The 25,319-nt window shown below is 34.4% G+C and overlaps 3 protein-coding genes and 1 long non-coding RNA gene across 4 annotated transcripts; 1 reads left to right on the forward strand and 3 right to left on the reverse strand.

Moving 5' to 3' along the window:
• Nucleotides 1-22,298, reverse strand: LOC105959410 (cyclin-B2-1). The gene is made up of 10 exons (XM_088813467.1): nucleotides 21,923-22,298; nucleotides 19,921-20,156; nucleotides 19,634-19,735; nucleotides 19,475-19,527; nucleotides 17,453-17,501; nucleotides 1,039-1,119; nucleotides 773-931; nucleotides 541-630; nucleotides 377-459; nucleotides 1-276 (listed from the first exon to the last, which is right to left on the reverse strand). The coding sequence occupies exons 2-7, from the start codon at nucleotides 20,140-20,142 to the stop codon at nucleotides 785-787; spliced, it is 654 nt and encodes a 217-aa protein (XP_088669593.1). The 5' UTR covers nucleotides 20,143-20,156; nucleotides 21,923-22,298; the 3' UTR covers nucleotides 1-276; nucleotides 377-459; nucleotides 541-630; nucleotides 773-784.
• Nucleotides 3,858-6,003, reverse strand: LOC148765499 (uncharacterized). The gene is made up of 5 exons (XM_088813466.1): nucleotides 5,897-6,003; nucleotides 5,407-5,758; nucleotides 5,241-5,320; nucleotides 4,631-4,768; nucleotides 3,858-4,534 (listed from the first exon to the last, which is right to left on the reverse strand). Exons 1-5 carry the CDS (start codon nucleotides 5,924-5,926, stop codon nucleotides 4,289-4,291), a joined length of 846 nt encoding a protein of 281 aa, XP_088669592.1. The 5' UTR covers nucleotides 5,927-6,003; the 3' UTR covers nucleotides 3,858-4,288.
• On the reverse strand, nucleotides 7,138-9,002 carry LOC105959409 (uncharacterized). Its single transcript, XM_012983508.2, has 5 exons — nucleotides 8,878-9,002; nucleotides 8,404-8,755; nucleotides 8,238-8,317; nucleotides 7,631-7,768; nucleotides 7,138-7,537 (listed from the first exon to the last, which is right to left on the reverse strand). Exons 1-5 carry the CDS (start codon nucleotides 8,905-8,907, stop codon nucleotides 7,385-7,387), a joined length of 753 nt encoding a protein of 250 aa, XP_012838962.1. The 5' UTR covers nucleotides 8,908-9,002; the 3' UTR covers nucleotides 7,138-7,384.
• Nucleotides 14,346-15,436, forward strand: LOC148765500 (uncharacterized). The gene is made up of 3 exons (XR_016029902.1): nucleotides 14,346-14,408; nucleotides 14,502-14,615; nucleotides 15,347-15,436. It is a non-coding gene; the product is annotated as an uncharacterized LOC148765500 (long non-coding RNA).
• Nucleotides 22,299-25,319: the final 3,021 nt, after the last annotated feature.

Raw genomic sequence — 25,319 nt, forward strand, 5'->3', positions numbered from 1 at the left:
TGAAAATCTGTAACCACTATCACTAGAAAATTTGAAAGCACCAAACAGAAATAATGTGATGAAAGTCTAAGCTTAACCGCATTCGAAACAAAAAATTCAAAAAGGGAAATCTTCTAATAATGAAGTAGCCTTCAAAACCAAAAAGGAAACTTGTTTTGTTTTTTTTTTTTTTTTTCTCAATTAAACTTGCAAATATGTATTTATTATGCATATATTGTTCCGTTAAGTTCTGCATCAACCGGAAGAAACTCAGCGGGTTCAGTTTTAGCACGTTCCCTGCAAAAGCCAGAAGCACCAAAGTTAATGTTATACTTTATTCTTTGCATTTTTTTTCTTCGTCCTAGTAAAACGATTACAACAAAGGAAACGTACTTACATGAGCTGGTCGTCGTTGTAAATCACGTGCCTCTCACATATTTCACTCCACTGCTTATACATGATCAAGGAAAGCAGCTCCAACTAGTTCAAGTTTAGCAAACACAGAATAAGTTGGTAATTTTTTTAACAATTAATCGAAAAACAACCAACATTTTGACATACCCTTTTGTCCGATTGAGCAGCTTCGAGGAAACATCTCATAAACGCGTATGACAGATTAAACAGCAAGGTATTATTGATCAACACTTGTTCCTGCAAGAGAAAATGGTTGGGTTGATCAAGCGAAAATTCCCCTTTTCTTTCCGAGAACAAAAATAAATTATTAAATATATATATATATATATATATATATATATATATATATATATATATATATATATATATATAGAACTACCATATCAAATACTTATTTTCTGCAGTAAGATTTGTCAGATATCAATATAAGGTCCTCCAAAACAGAAGCAAAAACTTGTTGGTATTTGCAGGGGAGAGTGGCACCAACAAGCTGTAATCCATCTGATGTGTCGTCCATCTGTTCAAACTTGTAATGCACCTGAACATATAACAGCGGAAAGAAACCTTCATGAGCACCGCAAATTATTCTTGGTTTTCAATTTCACGAAGAGGACATTTTTTTAAGAGCAACATCCATAATGTTACCTTTATCAGCGAATCAATAAGAATGCCCCTCATTCTGTCAAACTTCTGCTCCACGTAGTTCAGTGGGACACTGCTTAAGCTCTGCAATCAGAATTACACAATTGAGAAACGATAAAAAAAAAAAAAAAAGGTAAATGTACAACAAATCAAAGGTTTATGCATTTGTCAAGTATAAATTACTCTTCTGCATTTAGGTCTACATTTTGACACTAAAAAACAGATGCTATTTTAGTTACCCCTCATTTAGTTCAACATAAGATACATACCTCAGTTGAAGGATGCTGGCCTCCGGCAGCCAATTCGGCAGCAAGATTCCTGAAAAGACATCAATAATACATATAAGAGCAAGGACCAACATCATGTAATCGTATACTTCAATATCAAATCTTTTTCCCAAAACCAATAAAAGAGAGATTGTGCACAAAAACCACTAGTTTTTTTAATATTACATTTTCCCTCTAAAACGATCAGGAGAAGACCACTTACATCCCGTGCTCAATGATGCTGAGTTCGATTATGAACAGGGATAGCACCTCCAACTAGTTCAAGTTTTCACAAAGAGAAACATATTCCTTTAGTCATGAGTTAAACAACATTGCTTTTCTAAGTTTGGATTTAATTATAAAAAATACGACTAAGATATCGATTATTGACTAACCATTTTGTTGGGCTGCGCAGCAGCTTTGAGGAAACGTCTCCTGAATGCATATGGAGTTGGGGCTGACAGTTTAAACCGTGAGTTGTTGCGGATCAATTTGTCCTGCAGGAGATATTGGCAAGTCAGATTCAGAAACACAAATTTCCTTGCTAGATTAAAGAACACATTTCTAACTTGCATAATAATGCTAAAAAGCTTTTTAAAGAATGTACAATAAACATATATCTACTTGCCTGGAAAGGTGGAGGATTATCAGTTCTTTTTATCGGATAAACGGGAAACAAGTTCATACCGCAAATCCTTTCTGGCCTTCCAGAATTTCTTAGAAGGCGCATGTACCCTCCTTCGATCCCCCAACTAGCCCCCACGAATTTTTCAAAATCCAATAATCCTCGTCTTTCTTCCCCTTTTCTCACTTCTCTGTATCTAATCCCACAATTAGCCAATAGTGATCCATCTTCACATTTGGATTTGGACCTCTATGCACCCCCTGCAGTTTAGCATTTAACATTTAATATGAGTTGAAATTAAATCTCAACCAATAAACATAAAAAAGAAAAAAAGAAATAAAAAAAATTACGCCTCTGTACATATGGAAATTGTCACACTCTATGTATAGATGAACGATGACAGGTTGTCGGATGACCGCCCTCATAGGATTCTTCATTCCCATACTCCACAATTTTAAACCCGTCAATCGTCACAGTATCCTTTCGTAACTATATTGTAACAAATAAGTAATTTGAGCAAAAATTCAACTTCTGTAAAAAAGTTGAAATACAGAGAGTATGATACTTACTCGATCTCGTTTGCATTTCCCACTATCGCATGTATAGGGATAGTCCCTCTCGTAGGAGATTCCATATTTCTTGACATATTTAAGAGCATCAATCACATTTACTCCGCTTTTTCCGGCGCACGAGCTATTTTCTCCGCCGCTAAACCGAGCATCTCTGCCGCATAAGTTGCATAAGCGACTATGACCAGGTGCACAGTCCAGTATCTCCTGAGCCGAAAGCTCAACCAAACTACCAGTTTTGATGTAATTAACGGACTCAATCCCATCCGCAGCCGACATCGCATTACACGTACCTAAATTATGTGGGCATATTTGGAATACAACTAAATTAAATCAAATTGGTCAAAATTCAAATATATTAAGCTAAATTAAATCAACTTACCTAACCCAAATTGGAGCATAATGCTTATACAAACATTCTGCCCTCGTTTCTCTCTCTCTCCACCTAACCTAAACTTCGCTTATAAGTACTTTCTGCCCCCATCTCTCTCAGCTCACATACGCTTATACAAACAAATGTTTTGGCTCATTTTCTCTCACCTCACGAACGCTAACACCATGTTAATGAAGTCAGCTTTATCGCTGAAGGTATATCTATCTATATTGCATCTGATTTGTTTTTTGCATTATTTTTCATCAAATGCTAGAGAAAATAGGAAGTTATTAGTCAAATAATGATGTATGTATAATGTATCCATGAATGGGTGTAACTGATTTGTTTTAATTATTTGCATTTTTTTTATTTTATCAAACGACGAGGAAGAATCGGGTTCAAAAAACGGCCGGAGAGTGATGTACGAAGAAGTTTGACGAGTGGTGTATTTTACACGGGAAAACATACGATTCCCTACAGAAAAAAGAAAAAAGAATGACTATCTTTAGACAAAACTGCGAAATCATCAGGGAGCATAATGCACGGGATGATTCCTCTATCACCTTGGGTTGACTGCATTCGCCGACATGAGTTGGGATGAATTCCGACTCAAGTATGGTGGCACGGCACCTATTATGGATATTATAAAAAACGAGGCTAGGCATAGAGCAAGAGAACCTCCTGCTGCCGCCGCCCACTCTCCACATTCTGATCCGCCTCCTCCTCGTAAGTGGAACTGGAGGAAATTGGGCGGATCAGAGCGTGGAGAATGGGCGGCGGCGACAGGAGGTTCTCTTGCTCTACACCAAGCCTCATTTTTCATCATATCCATAGTAGGTGCCATGCCATTATACTTGAGTCGGAATTCATCCCAACTCATGTCGGCGAATGCAGTCAACCCAAGGGTGATAGAGGAATCATCCCGTGCATTATGCTACCTGATGATTTCGCATTTTCGTCCAAAGATAGTCATTCTTCTTTCCTTTTTTGTGTAGAAAATCGTATGTTTTCCCGTGTAAAATACACCACTCGTCAAACTTCTTCGTAAACCACTCTCCGGCCGTTTTTTGAACCCGATTCTTCCTCGTCGTTTGATAAAATAAAAAAAAATGCAAATAATTAAAACAAATCGGTTACACTTACACTCATACATGGATACATTATACATAGATCATTATTTGACTAATAACTTCCTAGTTTCTCTATCTTTTGATGAAAAATGATGCAAAAAAAATAAATCAGATCCAACATAGATAGATCTACCTTTAGCGATAAAGCTGACTTCATCGACATGGTCTTAGCGTTCGTGAGGTGAGAGAGAAGGAGAGAAAATGAGGCCAAAATGTTTGTTTGTATAAACGTATGTGAGGTGAGAGAGAGACTAGGGCAAAAAGTATTTGATTGTTTTTATAAGCGAAGTTTAGGTTAGGTGAAAGAGAGAGAGATGAGGGCAGAATGTTTGTTTGTATAAGCATATCTGAGCCGAGAGAGGGAGAAAAAAAATGAGGGCAAAACGTTTGTTGGTACTCTGTTTCAGAATCAATTGCAGTAGCTTGTAGCTGTAGCGTGATATAAAGGTGAGAGAGAGTGAAACGCTTGTTGCGTGTTCTTTTAGGACCATAAAAGAAGAGGGCAATCCATCCGCTTTGAATGCCTTATAAATAGTCTGCACACAACGTGATTAATTTAGCAAAAACCTAGTTCCTCCCATGTCAAAAAAAAAAAAAAAGATCAAAAGTAAGCAAAGTGCAAGGAAACATACCCCAAGCTCAGCAATATTCATTTTCCGATATGTACCATCAAGATTCATCTTGATGAAGATAACATTTGCGTTCTTGGCAAACTTGGGATGAATATAACGGCATGGTTCGAACCACGACTTCGTGAAATCCAACACTACCTGATGAAAAGGTTTTTGGTTTCCCATGTCAACAAAAACCTAGAGACAATATTTATAAAATTGAAGGACATCCATTCATTTTTTTTATGGAATCGAGACCAATCTTTAGATCACGAAATATCGAGATCCCATTGAACAAGAAAAAAACCTTTTTCTCGTTTGTTTGCTTCAATATGAGGTCATGATTCTGCACAGTTCACCAGAATTTTTTGCATAAAATTCTCAATTAATGTCCAACAGGTCGCAACGGCAAGCAACTCAGTGATCAAAAGAGCATTTTTAACAAAAATATACGATCCACCACCATTGGGAACAAAGAAACTTGATAAACATACGAGCATGGGAAAAATCACAAACCAAGAAATACGTAATCAAAGAACCAAATCCCACAAAAAGTAAACAAAACTCAAATGGATAGACACAATCGTATACAACAGGATAACAGAGCCCACGACAAGAAATCGAGCATTACCAGTTTTCCGGAGTTGGCACCCTTCTCCAACTGCTCCCTCCACACCTCGAAGGAAGGGCAATGTATCACTTGTCCCTTTCCTGAAAAGATTGAGTACATGAGAAACTCGAAAACACGGAACAAAAAAGAGTTTGATTACGGAATGAATACAATTGCAACTATTTACCCAAATTTCTCACATAAAGGGCTCCATTTGGACAACCTGTCCTCCTAGTATAAAGGGCTTTATACTCCTCAAAACTTATATCAGCTAACCCATTCAGACCGACTGTGCGATCACCTAACGCATGCTGCCGTTTCACGTATTCGCGATTTTTATCAAACACCTTCAGTCTGTGCTCTTTTTCTTCCTCAGAAGCATACGTTTTTCCATACTTTTTACACCATCTTTCGAATACAGTGCGAGTGCTAGTTGCAAAAGGAAACCTTTTTTGTAGATTGTTGCTAAATTCCTGCGCGGGAAAACCCTTGCGCGGCGGATTCAGCAGCCGATTGCAACCGATCTTGCTCAATAACGCCTTCGCGCCCAAATTTCAAATTTCAAAATATAAATAAATAAAATTTCAATTCAATTCAATCAGAACAATCAATTGCGATGCTTACATTCACCACCACCTATAAATCTGTATAAAAAAACCGAAAAAATTAAAGAATACCTTGCATGAGGAAGCGACGGAGGTAGCCATGGCGTCCGGTAACAGATGAAGGATGCGTTTGTAGGTTTTACTCTGATTTTTTATTTTTTACGAATTTTTTTAATTTTATAAATAATATATAAAAAATAAAAAGTCATTTAAAACAATTATTTTTCTATATTCTATTATGGATTGTTTTTCTTATACTAATTTTTTTTTTGATATCTTATTTTTTTAACACAAAATAAATATTTTTTTTTAGTAAAAAAGATACGTATACTTGTTTGTAGATGAATTATTATAATAAAAAAATAGGTCAAATTACGGTCACCCCTGAAGTATGGTCAAATTATGAAAAAACCCACATTTGTTTGGATAATTACATGCCACTCCTTTTAAATATTTTAACATAAATTTTATGTAATTCGGTTATTACTGAGTCAAATCGTATATTTAGTTCGTTAAATGATATGAAACGATGGCGTATCAAAATTTCGGTTCGCTTTATCCGAATTAACATCCTTAAATTTACCTCTGAAGGGGTCTTTTCGCAAGATAATGCATAGTTGAAGGGGTGACTGTAATTAACCAAACAGAAGGGGGATGGCGTATCAAAATTTCGGTTCGCTTTATCCGAATTAACATCCTTAAATTTACCTCTGAAGGGGTCTTTTCGCAAGATAATGCATAGTTGAAGGGGTGACTGTAATTAACCAAACAGAAGGGGGATGGCGTATCAAAATTTCGGTTCGCTTTATCCGAATTAACATCCTTAAATTTACCTCTGAAGGGGTCTTTTCGCAAGATAATGCATAGTTGAAGTGGTGACTGTAATTAACCAAACAAGAAGGGGGTTTTCGTAATTTGACCATAAATTAGGAGGTTGGCCTTAATTTTCTTTAAAACAATAAACATTAGCCATTCGACCTTAGCGCTGAGAGCAAGCAGCAATTCGTGAATCTTCTAAACAAGTTGAAAGGATTAGCCGGTCTTGAAGAAAACGTGATTCGTGACGAACCGGATGAGCCTAAATCTCTTACTAAAAGCATTTCAATTTTCTTTCACAATTCTCAATTATCAAACAAACTTATTATTCATTTAAGTTACAAATTCTCTCTTAGCCACTCGCTCGAACTCAAGCTCAAGCCGAGTCGAGCGTGTTGGGCTCGAGCTCAACGAGTTGTCATACTTTTGTTGACGACTCTTATAAACCCCTGTTTATCCAACATTTATCACTTAATCCTATAAAACACAACCACATGAAAGTAACATAATTATACATGCATAATAGAAGAAATGAGCAACCACAAGATAGTCCAACTACATTTTCAGAGACCAAAAACATAAAACATAATAGAAGCAATCAGTAAAACTCATAAATTATTACAAGCATCAAGCATAAGAGGATATTACTACAGACTTATTCTATGCTGCATCGAGTGAAGTTCTCCGAGTACATCATCACCATTGAATACACTCGATGATTATATGCCTTTCGTAAACCCAGCCTCAAGGAGTGAATCCACCATGTTTGGTAAATATGGCATGCAGCTGTTTCTCCATAACACCGTACTCCATACCCTCAACCCTGTCCACTTCCTTCCCGTCTTTTAGGACCATAAAAGAGGGCAATCCATCCGCTTTGAATGCCTTATAAATAGTCTGCACACAACGTGATTAATTTAGCAAAAACCTAGTTCCTCCCATGTAAAAAAAAAAAAAGATCAAAAGTAAGCAAAGTGCAAGGAAACATACCCCAAGCTCAGCAATATTCATATTCCGATATGTATCATCAAGATTCATCTTGATGAAGATAACATTTGCGTTCTTGGCAAACTTGGGATGAATATAACGGCATGGATCGAACCACGACTTTGTGAAATCCAACACTACCTGACGAAAAGGTTTTTGGTTTCCCATGTCAACAAAAACCTAGAGACAATATTTATAAAATTGAAGGACATCCATTCATTTTTTTTTACGGAGTCGAGACCAATCTTTAGATCACGAAATATTGAGATCCCATTGAACAAGAAAAAAAACAATTTCTCGCTTGCTTCAATACGAGGTCGTGATTCTGCATAGTTCACCAAAAATACTTGCATAAAATTCTCAATTAATGTCCAACAGGTCCCAACGGCAAGCAACTCAGTGATCAAAAGAGCATTTTTAACAAAAATATACGATCCACCACCATTGGGAACAAAGAAACTTGATAAACATACGAGCATGGGAAAAATCACAAACCAAGAAATACGTAATCAAAGAACCAAATCCCACAAGAAGTAAACAAAACTCAAATCGATAGACACAATCATATGCAACAGGATAACAGAGCCCACGACAAAAAATCGAGCATTACCAGTTTTCCGGAGTTGGCACCCTTCTCCAACTGCTCCCTCCACACCTCGAAGGAAGGGCAATGTATCACTTGTCCCTTTCCTGAAAAGATTGAGTACATGAGAAACTCGAAAACACGGAACAAAAAAGAGTTTGATTACGGAATGAATACAATTGCAACTATTTACCCAAATTTCTCACATAAAGGGCTCCATTTGGACAACCTGTCCTCCTAGTATAAAGGGCTTTATACTCCTCAAAACTTATATCAGCTAACCCATTCAGACCGACTGTGCGATTACCTAACGCATGCTGCTGTTTCACGTATTCGCGATTTTCATCAAACACCTTCAGTCTGTGCTCTTTTTCTTCCTCAGAAGCATACGTTTTTTCATACTTTTTACACCATCTTTCGAATACAGTACGAGTGCTAGTTGCAAAAGGAAACCTTTTTTGTAGATTGCTGCTAATTTCCTGCGCGAAAACACCCTTCCGCGGCGGATTCAGCAGCCGATTGCAACCGATCTTGCTCAACAACGCCTTCGCGCCCAAATTTCAAATTTCAAAAAAAAAATATCAATTCAATCAGAACAATCAATTGCGATGCTTACATGCACCACCACCTATAAATCAGTATAAAATTCAAAAAAATTAAAGAATACCTTGCATGAGGAAGTGGCGGAGGTAGCCATGGCGTACGGGAACAGAGGAAGGATGCGTTTGTAGGTTTTACTCTGATTTTTTATTTTTTACGATCTTTTTTACTTTTATAAATAATATAATAAAAAATAAAAAGTCATTTAAAATTATTATTTTTCTATATTAAGTTATGGATTGTTTTTCTTGTACTATTTTTTTTTTTTGATATTTTTTTTAACACAAAATAAACATTTTTTTTAGTAAAAAAATATACGTATTCTTGTTTGTAGATTAATTCTTATAATAAAAAAAATAGCGCAAATTACGGCCACCCCTGAAGTACGGGCAAATTACGAAAAAAATCCTCTTACTTGGGTAATTACAGGTCACTCCTCATTTTAAATATTTTTACATAAAATTTATGTAATTCAGTTATTACCGAACCAAATCGTATATTTAATTTGGTAAACGGTTGTTGGCGTACCAAAATTTTGGTTCATTTTATCCGAACTAACATCCCTAAATTTACCTATGAAGGGTGTATATAGTTGAGGGGTGACTGTTATTACCGAAACAAAAGGGAGTTTTCGTAATCTATATCTATCTATATGGGCTCGTTTGGTTTGAGTGATAAGGGGTTATTGACTAATTAATCCAGCTGAATCAGACGTTTGGTTAGAGTGATTAAAGCCCATGATTGATGGCTGGCCCGATTTTTAATCCCTTAATTGAGTGATAACTTGTCCACCAAATATTGGGTGGATTACACAATCCCAAACAAATGAATACAGCTGGCATAGGGTACTTTACACTAATACCCTCATCAATAAATTCAATTAATCAAAATATCTGTTTTTCCCACCCACTACACACACAATCTTACCAATAACAGCAGATCCCCATTTCGAACGAATTTTCTTTTTTCCATTTTTTGCTTCACATGTGTTCTTCAACAGAGAAAGAACAATCACTGGGGTAAATTAAATCGTATACATATTTTTTTCGTGGATTCATTACATCTTCATCCCGCATTCATTATTTTTTTGAATTTCTTCAAGAATCGAACACATGAAGGTGTTCGTTCCGGCGTCGGTGCTCCTACTAACTCATACGCAGGATCGGTGAGGTAAATCTTCCTTTTTAATTAACATTTTTTTCTACAATTTTACTTATTATTATGATATTGTGGTTCTAATGTGTTGGGTATGGTATTTTAAATTATATTATATGTATAAAACTTGTTATTGATTTTGTTATTGCAGTTTCGTACAATTTTTGTTTGAAATGGATATTTGAGAGGAGCATGAAGAGATCTTGTTGGTTTTGGAAGAAATAATTAACATTTCCAAGTTATTCCTTATGGCATGTTGTGGGGCTTATCGTAAGTTAAAAAAACGTCGTGCAATTCGTAATCGTTTAGTGCGTTCTTATATGTCTTATAGTTTGAATGCTCGAGTGCCCGACCAGTTAGAAAAAAATAATAGATTGATACACGGTACTGATGTACATTGTTTTGATAATTTGCGTATGTCCAAAAATGCATTTGTCCGACTGTGTTTTCTAATTCAAAATTTTGGTGGCTTAGTTGATACATGGAATGTAGAAGTTAATGAACAATTGGCCATTTTCTTGCATATATTGAGACATCATACAAAAAATAGAATTGTAGGGTATAATTTCAACAGATCCGGGTATACGGTTAGTAAGCACTTCAATAGTGTTCTAAATACTGTAATTAAGCGATACCCGTTGTTGATTGTGAAGCCAACACCTATTGATGAGGGGTGTACAGACGTTCGGTGGAAACCGTTTAAGGTAACAAAGACATGTAGTTATCTTTATATATGTTTAGTAATCTGCAAACAAAGTGTTGTGAAACTTGTTGGTTTCAATGTGTAGGGATGTTTAGGAGCATTAGATGGTACTTATATAAAAGTTATGGTTGTTCAACTAGAAAAGACGCGCTATAGAAATCGCAAGGGAGATATCTCAGTCAATGTGCTAGGTGTATGTGATGCAACATTGTGTTATAATTATATTTTAACTGGATGGGAGGGTTCCGCTGCTGATAGTAGAGTCCTTCGAGATGCCGTTTGTAGACCTAATGGTTTGAGAATTCCCGATGGTACTGATCCTTTCCAAACCTCTTTCAATATTATTGAACATATATGTGATTTAAAAATATTTTTCATTTTGTGGATTTCAGGAAATTACTACCTTTGCCATAATGGGTACACAAATGGAGAGGGGTTTTTAGCCCCATATAGAGGTGTTAGGTATCACTTGGATGAATGGGATGACAATAATGCTCCTAAATATTATAAGGAATATTTCAATATGAAGCATGCCAAGGCTCGAAATGTAATAGAAAGATCGTTTGGGTTATTGAAGTCACGTTGGGGCATATTGCGTACTAGTTCTCATTATCCTATCAAAGTCCACAACCGTATTATTATGGCTTGTTGCTTGTTACAAAATTTCATTCGTAAAGAGATGCCCGTAGACCCATTGGAAGCAAGTCTCCGGCTAATCCATAACCCCAGCAACGATCCCGCACTTAGGTTTATTGAAAGTGTGGAAACCTCACAACAATGGGTGTCGTGAAGGGACGATATAGTTAGAGCTATGTACGATGAGTGGAGGACCAGACGATAATTTTAGTTACTTTGTTATTTGCATCACTATGTATTCAATTATTGTTGAACTTAATTTGTAGTATAATGTTATTTGTTGGCAATGCCGTCATATTTCATACCATGCTTATTATAATTTATTGAGTCTATCTTTTACTTCATTGGATTTCTTTAATGTAATATAATATTTGGGGTTCTAGTACACGTTAAGATGAATTCAAGGGCCATTTTTTGAGGTTTTTATTTCAATTGAGGAAATTAAAAAGACACTGGTGTCTTTGAAGAGTAAATGGGGGTCAATTTATAGAACAGATGGGAGGGGTGGTAGGTTATTTTTCACTTAATGCTTGCATAAGTGAAATGATTAGTATTCTTCTTGGAAAAGCAAGAAATTTAATACACACCAAAAGTTCATACGCATAAGTTCTGCAAAACGTCTACTTGCCAACTACATTACATTAATTACCTATTAATGTGTCAATAAAAACATTAATTACTTATGGATGCATTAAAAAAATTCTCCCTTTGACATGACAAGTCAGGGTAAATTTATTTATCACAATGTAATATGGAGATCTTGCAAAGAACAATACTACTCAAAATCAGATATCATACAATTAATTTCAGAACCTGAATTAATAGTTAAAGGCTACACAACAACATTTGAAAAAAAATCTTTTAATTCATACATACACCATGTAACACATAATGAACAACTAACATTAAGAACAACATACCAATTATAGCAGTCCAACAAAGTACCTTCATCGTTAAGACTTTACGTTTATACAATAATACCTGGGCTTTTAAGTAAGAATTCTCTTGTTCGTAAAGATTAAGCTTGGTCAATAGCCCAGATATAACCTCAACCGACGGTTCGCGAGTTGACTCGTCACACCATCTAAAGAAATTACAACGATGTTCCTACAAATATTTTTCCAAATAAAAAATAATTAGATAATTTCATAGCAATAATATCGTCTTCGTGGATTTTTTTCTGAAAGAACAACTCAAAATCAGTAAAATACTTAACGAAATAATTAGATAATTTAAATTATAAATTACTTACCTCTTTCAATGAACAACAATAAAATCGTCTTCCTGGATTTCTTTCCGTTCTCGAGGTTTTAATTGTCGTTTCCAAACCGCAATGACAATGAAAACGTAATCCAGAACAATAAGGATTAGACTCACCACTGTCACTGGAACAACAATTTGCCCTATTTCGCATATAGTTCGAATTCGATCTCATACTGGAAAATTAATAAATAAAAAACTCATGAGCAATGTGCGAAGTATATGAATCAAAAGTATAATTGAATGGGTGATTCCAAAATAATTTTACTTTACCTTCGGAACTTCAAATTCGTGCAGCTCTGTTGTAGAAGTTAAAGAGCCGGAACCCTAGACGAAATTGGGAGAGAGAAAGAGAGTCAATTTTGAAATGTTTGGGTTTATTTTTTAAAATGTTTAATATCTTTTTTTTTTAAGTTAGGGGTATTTTCGGAATTTTTATATAAATTTCATCCACAAGAAATAAAATGCTATTTTTAATTGAAGAGTACAATCACCCATACCAAACATGGGATTAGCCATTAAGGAGTTATTTTGAACAGTACAATCCTTGGATTAATTATCAATCCATGTAATCCCCTCACTCAAACCAAACAAGCCCTATATATATAAAACAAGAATCCCTAACTTCATTTGCTGACACGTGGCACTTAGGGTTTTCAAACCCTAGGGCAGTTTTTGTAATTTTTTAGTAGTCGTTGGACTATTTTAGAAGTTTGAAGTTGAATTTTGGGGATTTTTTAAGTGATGGGTATTCAGAGTAACCATCCATTTTTTTATGGTTTTTCATCTGTTTATTAAAATTTGGAGTTGAATTTTGGGGATCTTTTAAGTGATGGGTATTAAAAGTAACCATCCATTTTTTCCTAATATTTCTTTACATTGACTGTGATTTACATTTCAATTATATTTCTTATATACGATTGTTTTGAGAATTTGAGTTACAACTACTCTTGCATATTATCTCTGAAAATCTGATTCAACACCGGATGAATTAGGCCTTCAATCAAATATATGTAATTATTTTTTAAGAAAATACAATCATCGCATTTTTTGTTTTAGTGCTGAGTCGTTTTGTTGTTGTTTTTTTCTTTTTCCTTTTCTTTTTTAACATATTTGATGTTGGTGGTGAGTTCGGCTGATTTGATGTTTTCCGAGAGTGGGAAGATTTCATTTATTTTAAAATTTTCATTCGGTCTAATCTTCTGAATGTTCAATTCCTGGAATTCAGTAACTAAATGGTTTATAATGTAGAGATTCAGAGGAACATAAGTATGAGATAGATCTGCTGCTCGTATTTCGAATTTGTCAATTTTAATCTTCAAACATTTTTTTAACGATTTTGATTGCTCCCAGTTAGATGTTTTTGTTGATGTAATTTTATTTGTTGATCAAAGTATATTGAACCCTATTTCAGGATCCATCTCAGCAAATAAGGTCTCCTCCAAAAATGGGGACAGAGATTCGTTCAACATCTGCGGACGTAGACCAGAGGTACAAATTGATTGATCACGTAGTATGTACATGGCTAAATTTTCACCATCTTCATTTGTCGCCATTTTGCTTTGTAGATGGTCAGTATTTTGATCTTTTATTTTCAGTATCCAGTAGGCAAATTACGTTTTACAAGTTATAAACTATTCAGTTGTAATTATTTTTGGAAAATTTCACCTACTGATTAGGGTGCGTAAAATAAAAGTGAAGTTCAAGGGGTGTCTGATTCCATATGTTTGGTGAATCTTTGTACTTACCATAACCCTCGATGATAAATAACAGCGTGTTCAAAGGTTGTGGAGAAGCAAATGAGTCAGATAGATGATGTGGCATTAACTCTACTGCCCAAAAATGTAGGTACCATTTTCTGCATTTTAAACCGGCTTTAGTTGTGTTATAAAATTTTGATAATGTTTGGTTGATGGATTGAAATTATGTTTCTAGAGCTGGCAATTTCTATGGTGATTAAAGAGGTTACGGTGGCCCGATAATTGAAGTCAATTAGATCAAATTTGGGATAAACGTTGGTTTACACAGACATGCATACTTTACAAACACGGGTACGTTGATTTTCCGTGAATTTCATACAAATGCCAATAATCAACTTATTTTTACGGTGTACTACATCTTCATTGTAAATTAAGAAATTAGAAATTACATGCCTATTTTGAATATGTTCCACATCGACTGATGAATTTTATTTTAATATTCCTTTCATTTGTTTTGGAAAACTAAAGTCATTTTGATTATGCATTTCCTTTTTGTTGTTTGAAGTTTATGTAACATGGTAAATAATGTGATTATGTATTATCCATTGTTTTGAAAGAGAACACATTAGTTTAAATGTGAGTGAGAGAACAAAGTGGTTATAGTTTTGGGATTTTTTTTGCTAGATACATTGAAAGTTTATTCCATATTATTTATAAAGCAAATTACAACTTTGAATCTCACTGCACAGTTCAAAGTTCATATTAGTATTTTTGGTTATATGATATACATTAGAACCAAATTTTGGGAATCAATTAAGATTTTCACAAAGATGTGTTTGATTTTAATTCACGTTTTTTCAAATGTTTGACATTTGAAAAGCTATAATATTCAATTAGTAAAATTTGATCGTACAATTTGTTATTTTAGTTTTCTTTAAGGTTGAGCAAGTAACTTTATTAGAATATTTTTGTTTCTATTTAGTGTGATTCAAGTCGTATGTTAAATCTTATTATCACTTAGAATCATGATAAACTTGAAAAGCCTAATTCACCCGTTTAACACTTTGCCAGAGCTTCCCCAGATGTTAATCTTCATTTTGTTGCGGATGCATTTGCCAAGAGGAAAAGAAGCAAGAGGCAACAAGTGTTCAAAGTTTGACTTCGACAAGTGATTCCTGAATCCTGAGGCGAAGCATCAATGCTCGAATTTGTAAACTCTTACAAATGAAAGGACACGATAGTATAATTTTTCTTATGATTACTGAAAACTTTTTAGTACGATCACGACTATTGTAGTTTATAATTGTTATGTCTTATGATTACGACTACAGGTATACAACTATAAACATTGGTTTATGGCTATTCGTATTTATGTAATTTTATGTTACTACAAAATGCATTTAAATGAAATGTATGTTTCAATCTTTGTATACGCATTCTTCATCAGTTTTGTTAAAGAATTAAATAATGGTGTCGTCAATTGCTGGAGTTGTAAAATACATGTATGACACGTTTATTTAATTTTTTCTTCATTCAATATACTTCATTTCTTTAACGATCAATTCATATTATGAGTTATGACAACTAAGTTCATATAACCCTTTGTCAATTTAATTTTACTAATAAATTTTATTATATATTGATTTATTACTATTTTTATTGATGATGTATTTAAATATTTTTCCTTTTCACATTTGGAAATGCTATCCCATGCATCGCTCGGGTGTAGTACTAGTTAATGTAAAAGTTCTTAAATTCTCATGCCTTCCGTTTACTTAATATTATAAATATATGATTTTCTGTGTTGCAAAAAAGAAAATAAAAAATAAATGATTTTCTTTTTCTGTCAAGCCAAACAAACAAACACATGATTTTTTTCCAAATAATGCCACATGTAAGGCCCTGATTATGCAATTATGCAAATATATGTATCAAATTAATCATTCTATGCTTTTAGTAAGAGGGGTAAAAAAGTAAAAAAAAAAAAAAAAAATATTGGTAAATTTTCGCACATCAAAACAAAATATTTTCTTCATCTAATAAACATGTAACTATTATATAGTATATAGATATCACTGGATATTGAACTGTCAATAATTGATAAGAAGCATGAAAATCTGTAACCACTGCCATTAGAAAATTTGAAAGCACCAAACAGAAAATAATGTGATGAAAGTCTAAGCTTAACCTCGAAACAAATTCCAAAAGGGAAATCTTCTAATACTGAAGTAGCCTTCAAAACCAAAAAAGGAAACTTTTTTCTTTTCTCAATTAAACTTTGCAAATATGTATTTATTATGCATATATTGTTCCGTTAAGTTCTGCATCAACCGGAAGAAACTCAGCAGGTTCAGTTTTAGCACGTTCCCTGCAAACGCCAGAAGCACCAAAGTAAATGTTATTGTTTGCATTTTTTTTTCTGTTCGTCCTAATACAACGATTACAACAAAGGAAACTTACGTACATGAGCTGGTCGTCGTTGTAAATCACGTGCCTCTCACATATTTCACTCCACTGCTTATACATGATCAAGGAAAGCAGCTCCAACTAGTTCAAGTTTAGCACACACAGAATAAGTTGGTAAATTTTTTAACATGGCTTCCCTAAGTTTACAATTAATCAAAAAACAACTAACGTTTTGACATACCCTTTTGTCCGATTGAGCAGCTTTGAGGAAACATCTCATAAACGCGTATGACAGATTAAACAGCAAGGTATTATTGATCAACACTTGTTCCTGCAAGAGAAAATGGTTGATCAAGCGAAAATTCCCTTTTTCTTTCCGAGAACAAAAATAAATTATTAAATATATAACAGGGGAAAGAAACCTTTATGAGCACCGCAAATTCTTGGTTTTTAATTTCACGAAGATGACATTTATTTAGGAGCAACATCGATAATGTTACCTTTATCAGCCAATCAATAAGAATGCCTCTCATTCTGTCAAACTTCTGCTCCACGTAGTTCAAGGGACAATGCTTAAGCTCTGCAATCAGAATTACACAACTGAGAAACGAAAAAAAGAAAAAAAGAAAAGGTAAATGTACAACAAATCAAAGGTTTATGCATTTGTCAAGTATAAAGAATAAACAAAATATTTACTCTTCTGCATTTAGGTCTATATTTTGACACTAAAACACAGATGCTATTTTAGGTACCCATCATTTAGTTCAACATAAGATACATACCTCAGTTGAAGGATGCTGGCCTTCGGCAGCCAATTCGGCAGCAAGATTCCTGAAAAGACATCAATAATACATATAAGAGCAAGGACCAACATATGTAATCGTATACTTCAATATCAAATCTTTTTTCCCAAAACCAAGAAAAGAAAGCTTGTGCACAAAAACCACTAGCTTTTTCTTTTTTTTTTTCTTTATATATATATATATATATATATATATATATATAGAGTAAAAAGCACTTTACCCCCTAAATTAAGGGTCGTTTTGCACTTTACCCCCCAAACAAAAATTTTTTGCACGTTTTTACCTAAACTACGTTTTTCGTTGCACGGTGCACCCTAAACTCAATTTTCCGGCAATTTTGAACGGAATGTTAAATAATGTGCGTTTCACGTGAGATTTATGGGGGTAAATTCGTCAATCCACTTAACTGCTATATATTAAATATAAATAAATCATTAAAAAGAAATAAACAAAAAAAAAAAAGAGAAAAGGGAAATTATCATCGTCTTCCTAAAGTCAGTAACCTGGCAAAGAAATAATAGGTATTCTCAACTGGACAAGAAATGCTTCCTTAGTTGAAACCCACTTTCCACCTTCAACATCCGAATATAAGTTTTCAAGATTTATGAATTTGATGAAATTGGGGTGAATTTGCAGCAGGGATTTCACCTTCAACATCCGATTATAGGATTCTCACTTGAGGTGGATGTGAAGGACGGCGGTGTGGGGTTTGCCTGAGCTGGTGAATCGACCGTCGGAAAGGATCGCATCCGTCGGGCTCGAGCCAATCGCGGCGAGCGTGACTGCCGCCGGGACTGTTGAAATGGCGAGTGCGGCGATTGGTCCGATCGGGAGGCGGAGGAGAATCCAAATCCGCCCCGACACCGAAAGGATCCGAATTCCGACCGAATCGAGACCTCCGGCTGTAGAACAGCTCCGATGCGCTCGTCATACAAACTCCAATTACCAAAATGGGCGGTTCCTGCTACCAAAAACCCAAAATTGAGGATTTATATATGTAAAATAGAAACGAAAAACGACGAAAACAAAATTCAAATTCTACCTGTTTCGAAGAAATTACTGAAATCTCTGAGCGTGTAGTGTGGGATTGAAGATGGAGGAATTGGCGGCAGTAGCTTACCGGAAAATGGTGATAATTGTGTGACGAAAATGAAATAAATCTGCTCTTCTATTTCTTGCACAGAGATTTCCTTCTCTTTTAACAGTTACTAATTATTAATTAATTTGTCATAAAAATATTCTATCTGTTTGAGAAAATTACATAAATGTATTTATTATTTATTATTGTTGGTGATTAATTGTGTGAGGAGTATTAGTGGAGGAATTCACCGGCGGTCAGGTTATTGATGCCGGCGTGAGGAGCCCATTAGGAAATGAAGGGGCCGCGTTTTAAAGGTTACAATCGGCTTCCTTTTGGGTGAGTATGTATAAACATTTTCTCCATTACTGAACATTTGGAGAAAATTTGTTCAGAAAAATAAAAGAAGGGAAGAAGATGAAGAAGAGAGGAGAGACGATAGAGACGAGAAGAAGAGATGATGATGGTCTGGGCTTTTTTTTTTTTTTTTTTTTGTTTTTTTAATGATGTGGATGTGGATGACAACTTCTTTTTCATTTATTTATTTATTCTTTTTTTTTTTCTTTTTTTTAATATTTATTTGTATTTAATATTAAAGATACAAGTGAAGGGACGAATTTACCCCTCAAAATCTCACGTGCAAAACACATGTTTTAACATTCCGGTTAAAATTGCCGGAAAATTGAGTTTAGGGGGCACCGTGCAACGAAAAACGTAGTTTAGGTAAAAACGTGCGAAAAAAATTTGTTTGGGGGTAAAGTGCAAATCGACCCTTAGTTTAGGATGCAAACTGCTTTTTACTCATATATATATATATATATATATATATATATATATATATATATATATATATATATATATATATATATATATATATATATATTAGATTTTCCCTCTAAAACGATCAGGAGGAGGCCACTTACATCCCGTGCTCAACGATGCTGAGTTCGATTATGAACAGGGATAGCAGCTCTAACTAGTTCAAGTTTTCACAAAGAGAAACATATTCCTTTAGTCATGAGTTAAACAACATTGCTTTTCTAAGTTTGGATTTAATTAAAAGATATCGATTATTGACTAACCACTTTGTTGGGCTGCGCAGCAGCATTGAGGGAACGTTTCCTGAATGCATATGGAGTTGGGGCTGACAGTTTAAACCGTGAGGTGTTGCGGATCAATTTGTCCTGCAGGAGATATTGGCAAGTCAGATTCAGAAACACAAAATTTCCTTGCTAGATTAACATAGAAACGGAAAAGCAAAATGATCGAGTAAAGAGAAAATAAAAAAAAACATAGAACACATGTCTAACTTGCATAATAATGCTAAAAAGTTTTTGAAAGAATATACAATAAACATATATCTACTTGCCTGGAAAGGTGGAGGATTATCAGTTCTTTTTATCGGATAAACCGCGAACAAGTTCACACCGCAAATCCCTTCTGGCCTTCCAGAATTTCTTAGAAGGCGCATGTACCCTCCTTCGATCCCCCAAGAATTTTTCAAAATCCAATAATCCTCGGCTTTCTTCCCTTTTCTGTATCCAATCCCATAGTGATCCATCTTAACTTTCAAGCCCGCCCTTCTCAACATTTGGATTTGGACCTCTATGCAGTTTAACATGAGTTGAAATTAAATCTCAAACAACAAACATAAAAAAAAAAAAAACTTACGCCTCTGTACATATGGAAATTGTTATAATCGATGTATAGACGAACGATGATAGGTTGTCGGATGACCGCCCTCAAAAGGGCTTCTTCATTCTCATATTCCACAATTTTAAACCCGTCAATTGTCACAGTATCCTTTCGTAACTATAATGTAACAAATAAGTAATTTGAGCCAAAATTCAACTTCTGTAAAAAAAATGAAATACAAAAAATGAAATACAAAGAGTATGATATTTACTCGATCTCGTTTGCATTTCCCACTATCGCATGTACATGGATAGTCCCTCTCGTAGGAGATTCCATGTTTCTTGACATATTTAAGAGCATCAATCACACTTCCTCCGCTTTTCCGGCACACGAGCTATTTTTTGAGCCGCAAAAGCGAGCATCTCTGCCGCATAAGTTGCATAAGCGACTATGACCAAGCGCACAGTCCAGTATCTCCTGAGCCGAAAGTTCAACCAAAATGCCAGTTTTGATGTAAGCATTTGTGATAAAAAAAACAGGCATTTTGGTTGAGCTTTCGGCTCAGGAGATACTGGACTGGACTGTGCGCCTGGTCATAGTCGCTTATGCACGGCAGAGATGCTCGCTTTTGCGGCGGAAGAAATAGCTCGTGTGCCGGAAAAGCGTAGGAAGTGTGATTGATGCTCTTAAATATGTCAAGAAACATGAAATCTCCTACTAGAGGAACTATCCCTATACAGGCGATAGTGGGAAATGCAAACGAGATCGAGTAAGTATCATACTCTTTGTATTTCATCGTTTTTACAGAAGTTGAATTTTGGCTCAAATTACTTATTTATAACATTATAGTTACGAAAGGATATTGTGACGATTGACGGGTTTAAAATTGTGGAGTATGAAAATGAAGAAGCCCTTTTGAGGGCAATCATCCGACAACCTATCATCGTTCGTCTATACATCGATTATGACAATTTCCATATGTAGACAGGCATAAGTTTTTTTTTTTTTTTATGTTTGTTGGTTGAGATTTAATTTCAACTCATATTAAATGTTAAATGTTAAACTGGAGTGCATAGAGGTCCAAATCCAAATGTTGAGAAGGGCGAGCTGCATGCAACAGACGAGTATAAGTCTAAATATGAAAAATATATATACCTTTTGTGTTCATGAAAAATAAACTGCCTCAAATCATAAGTATATCATCTTGTTTGCTCCAAAAAACATTAGAACTAGTACTATCATTCCTTTAAATTACAACAGAAAAACACATGGAAAACTGATTTTGGAAAATAGATAAGCCTGAGAGATTGGTTACAATTGACCAAAAGGTACAACATGGTAACTTCTCCAGAACTTCACAAGTGCCTATCACCTTGGAATGTCTAAACAAAATTTTCAGAGGCCCAAATAATACGCTAATCAATAACTAATCGAGTTCAGAAAAACACCCCACCATAAGACTTTATTTTCTAGAGTAAAATTGCCAAAAAAAACACTATCAGATGGTGATATCAAAATCAACGACAAATTAGTGTTTTAATAACCACTGCTTCAAATTATCCAAAAATAAAAATCAACATCAACAAGACACAGTCGGAAGAACTAGAACCAGGAAGGTATTCCGCCACATGGATATGCCTAATTTGGAACTATATTTACAAACCAGGAAAATCAATTGAATTTCAAAAATAGCACTCAAATCTACAAAATAGACGGTTCAATTTCACAATTCTGACCTGGAACATCAAATCTGAGCGTTCGGTGATGCGGTCGTAATATCGGAAGGCGAACCACTTGCCGAGAGTGGTGGATATTTTGGAATAGTCGGCGGAGGAGAATGAAAGGTTTTCTCTGATATATAGCCGCGATTCTCGATACGTTATATTCCGTCAAGGATTCGGCTTCCGATGAGCTCAGGTCGAAGAGGTAGCCGGAGGACTGCGTGAACGCGTCAACTTCATTAGACGCGGCAGCCGGCGCGGCCAGAAGGCGGTGCGGAAGAATACTCGGCCGCCAGCGAGCTAGGGTTGGGGGTGAACTTGGCGGGGGGGAAACAGTGGCGGTGATGGAGGCGGGAAGAGCAGCATTGTTTGGGAAATGAATTGACTTTGCTTATTGGTCCGACCGGTTCGACCGCGACCCGCACCACAGCCGGTTTGGTTCAACACCAGAAACCGGAGAAATAAAAAACCGGGGGTTAATAAGCAAAACCACCGGTTCGACCGGAAAACCGGTGGTCGACCCCGGTTTTTGTTCAAAATAGCGAGTTGATGGTCGTGGATGTCGGATCTACGAGGGTGAAGGCCGACGACAACCAGATCGGAGCTGGGCAACCGAATCCGCTCACTAGGACGCCGGAAATGGAGTAAAAAATGATTGAATAAAGAAATAAAAGAAGAAGAAAAGGGAGAGAAGAGAGAAAGTGGGTGCTCGCAGGTGGGGGTTAGAGGGAGGGGGTGGGGGTGGTTCTCGTGAAGAGAGAGAGAACTGCAAGGGGAGAGGTCAGAGACGAAGAGTGCTGAAGTGTGATGATGGAGAGAGGAGAGAGAAAACACTGATGGAAGAAGAAAAAGACAAATGTGATTCAATCAAATAATTAATACAAAAATGTGAAATTAGTAAAAACACTACATACAAAAATTGAAGAAGTTCAGTCGAATAATATTAAAAGATATAGAAAATAGTATTTTAAGTATTAAAATTAATTAATTTAATAAAATTAAAATAATTAAAAAAAACCCGGTTTGAACCGGTTGAACCGGTCCAACCGTGACCCAAATACCTCCACGGTTCTGAAAACATTGCGAATTTGTTTCATTTGAATTTTTTCTCTCCATTTATAGAGAGTTTTAGGGTTTTTGTGTGTGGGCTATTTCCACGTAGCCGTGTTGCACCTTGATAAATATATGATCCGATTTGAGCATGTTTAGGAAGTGCCCGAACGAGTTGAGCCTTAAAATGGAAAATACAATATTCAAAATTTCAAAGTATAGTACCGATTACTGAATTGTATACGAAACTAGGCAAAAGTAATTTACGAACTAAAATCCCTCGAATTTTGTATATATATTTCTATTTGTTTTTCTTCAAAATAAAGTGAAAATGGGTTATGAAAGTGGCTGCTGTTTCTAGGCCCAAGCTTGAAAGCCCATATAAAGTAATTCTTATACTTGCATCAAACCCAAAATAATTCACATCACATACTAATCTATATTATATATAAAACTAAGATACACAATCAAAGTTTTCTAATTGAGGAGATTGAGTCCACATTTTATTTTAATTTCAAAATAACCCCACTTACCATAATCACCATATTATTATGTAATTGATTTCACATAATTAATTTTTAAATTTTATCTCTCCTACATGTCAAAATAGTGTCTTTTTATTGGTTATTTAGTTTCCTTTTTTAATCCATTTTTTTCATAATAAATACGTTAATTCTTTTTTTGGGTTCATTAAATTTTATACACAATATTATATTAATTGCAAAAAAATCCAAATTATCATAATCATCTATATTATTAATTAATTAATTTGACATTATTGATTTTAAAATTTTATCTCTCCTACATGTCAAAATAATGTCTTTTTATTGGTTCATGAGTTTTTTTTTTTTATAAACAATATTTTGATTTAAAAAATGTAGGACTTAATTGCAATTTTTATAATTTCACAATTGAGTAAATTTTATGCACAATATTATATTAATTGCAAAAATAACCCACTTACAAGAATCACCCATATTATTAATGAAATAATTTCACATTTTTTGTTTCAAATTTTATCTCTCCTACATGTCAAAATAGTGTATTTTTATTGGTTAATGAGTTTCTTTTTTTATAAACAATAAATATATCTATATAATATATAAATTGAAACCCTCATAGCTTAAGAAATCGATATGTGACATATCTATGTGACATCCACCTCATATCTCATGTGGCATTTTTTATTCCATTATAATCACAATACTAATATACACACATTAATTAATTATTTAATGCAATTACCGATAATAGATGCATATTAATTAAGACTTACCAACTTAATATAAGATATTATTATTTTGTGTATTAATTTGATTTATATCTTTTCCATATTTCATAATATCTTATATAAGAGTGTGAATTAATATCAATTACAATATATATAATTTCTATAATTATAGAAACGATGTTAATTTATTTCTAGATATCATTAGTTATATATATATATATATATGCGTGTGTGTGGGTGATTTAGCAAAATTGAAGCATATCATTAATTATATTGGTTTCGGGTTTTCCTTATTTAAACATGTAGTTTAATTTATTTTAAAATTCAAATTCAAAAATTCAATCTTGAAAATCTTTGTTTTAATGTTAATTAATTATTTCCGTTTTTACATATTATTTACATTTTTATCGCATAAATACAACTATAAAATCTCATACCACAAAATTCATCACCACCAAAAAAAATCCAGTTATAGAGAGAGAGAGAGAGAGAGAGAGAGAGAGAGAGAGAGAGAGAGAGAGAGAGAGAGAGAGAGAGAGAGAGAGAGGGAGTATTTTTTTATTCTTGGTTTCTCTTTTTAGTTTTTCTGTTTTTTTCTTCTGATAATTATATTGAAATTGATAATTCGGTGTACATTTTTTTTCTCGACAAAATATATCATTATGATTTATTTGTTTCGATGCACATGATAATTATTTGCTCCAAATTAACTTTGCATTATATTATTTGTTATTTTTACATACGTATATATCTCTAACATTTTTGTTATGATCTTTAGATATGGACGTTGTTAAGTCATGTATTTTACGCGACTGATATCGGATATGGAAAAATTCTATGAATTTGCAAAAAGTGCGACTACATCTTGAAAGTTCAAAAATCAAAGGTTATATTCATATTTTATTTTGTTATATTTTCTATAACTAATGTATAATTAATAATATGTTGTTAATTGATCAATTTCCGTGTAGAACATATCCAAGCAATTTGGAGATGTTGCTGGATACATTGGCAAAAAAAAAAAAAAGATTTCTTTGAGATTTATTCGTGGAAGAATCACTCAATTTTTGTTTATCCCAACAAAAACGTCATTGAAATGCATTGTGCAAGTCAAGAAGAAGATTTACTCCT

The sequence above is a fragment of the Erythranthe guttata genome, chromosome 14, assembly GCF_056151865.1.
Source record: "Erythranthe guttata isolate IM_541 chromosome 14, IM_541, whole genome shotgun sequence".
Lineage (NCBI taxonomy): Eukaryota > Viridiplantae > Streptophyta > Magnoliopsida > Lamiales > Phrymaceae > Erythranthe > Erythranthe guttata.

Excerpts from the sequence above, each read along its gene's own strand:
- LOC148765499 (XM_088813466.1), bottom strand. The coding sequence starts at position 5,926 with ATGGCTACCTCCGTCGCTTCCTCATGCAAG. Across the intron at positions 5,321-5,406 it reads CCTTTATGTGAGAAATTTGG|GAAAGGGACAAGTGATACAT; the intron begins GTAAATAGTTGC and ends CAATCTTTTCAG. Across the intron at positions 4,535-4,630 it reads TGAATATTGCTGAGCTTGGG|ACTATTTATAAGGCATTCAA; the intron begins GTATGTTTCCTT and ends CGTTGTGTGCAG.
- LOC105959409 (XM_012983508.2), bottom strand. The coding sequence starts at position 8,907 with ATGGCTACCTCCGCCACTTCCTCATGCAAG. Across the intron at positions 8,318-8,403 it reads CCTTTATGTGAGAAATTTGG|GAAAGGGACAAGTGATACAT; the intron begins GTAAATAGTTGC and ends CAATCTTTTCAG. Across the intron at positions 7,769-8,237 it reads GTGCCAACTCCGGAAAACTG|GTAGTGTTGGATTTCACAAA; the intron begins GTAATGCTCGAT and ends CCTTTTCGTCAG.
- LOC105959410 (XM_088813467.1), bottom strand. The coding sequence starts at position 20,142 with ATGTTGAGAAGGGCGGGCTTGAAAGTTAAGATGGATCACTATGGGATT. Across the intron at positions 19,736-19,920 it reads ATAATCCTCCACCTTTCCAG|GACAAATTGATCCGCAACAC; the intron begins GCAAGTAGATAT and ends TATCTCCTGCAG. Across the intron at positions 932-1,038 it reads TTATTGATTCGCTGATAAAG|GTGCATTACAAGTTTGAACA; the intron begins GTAACATTATGG and ends TTATATGTTCAG.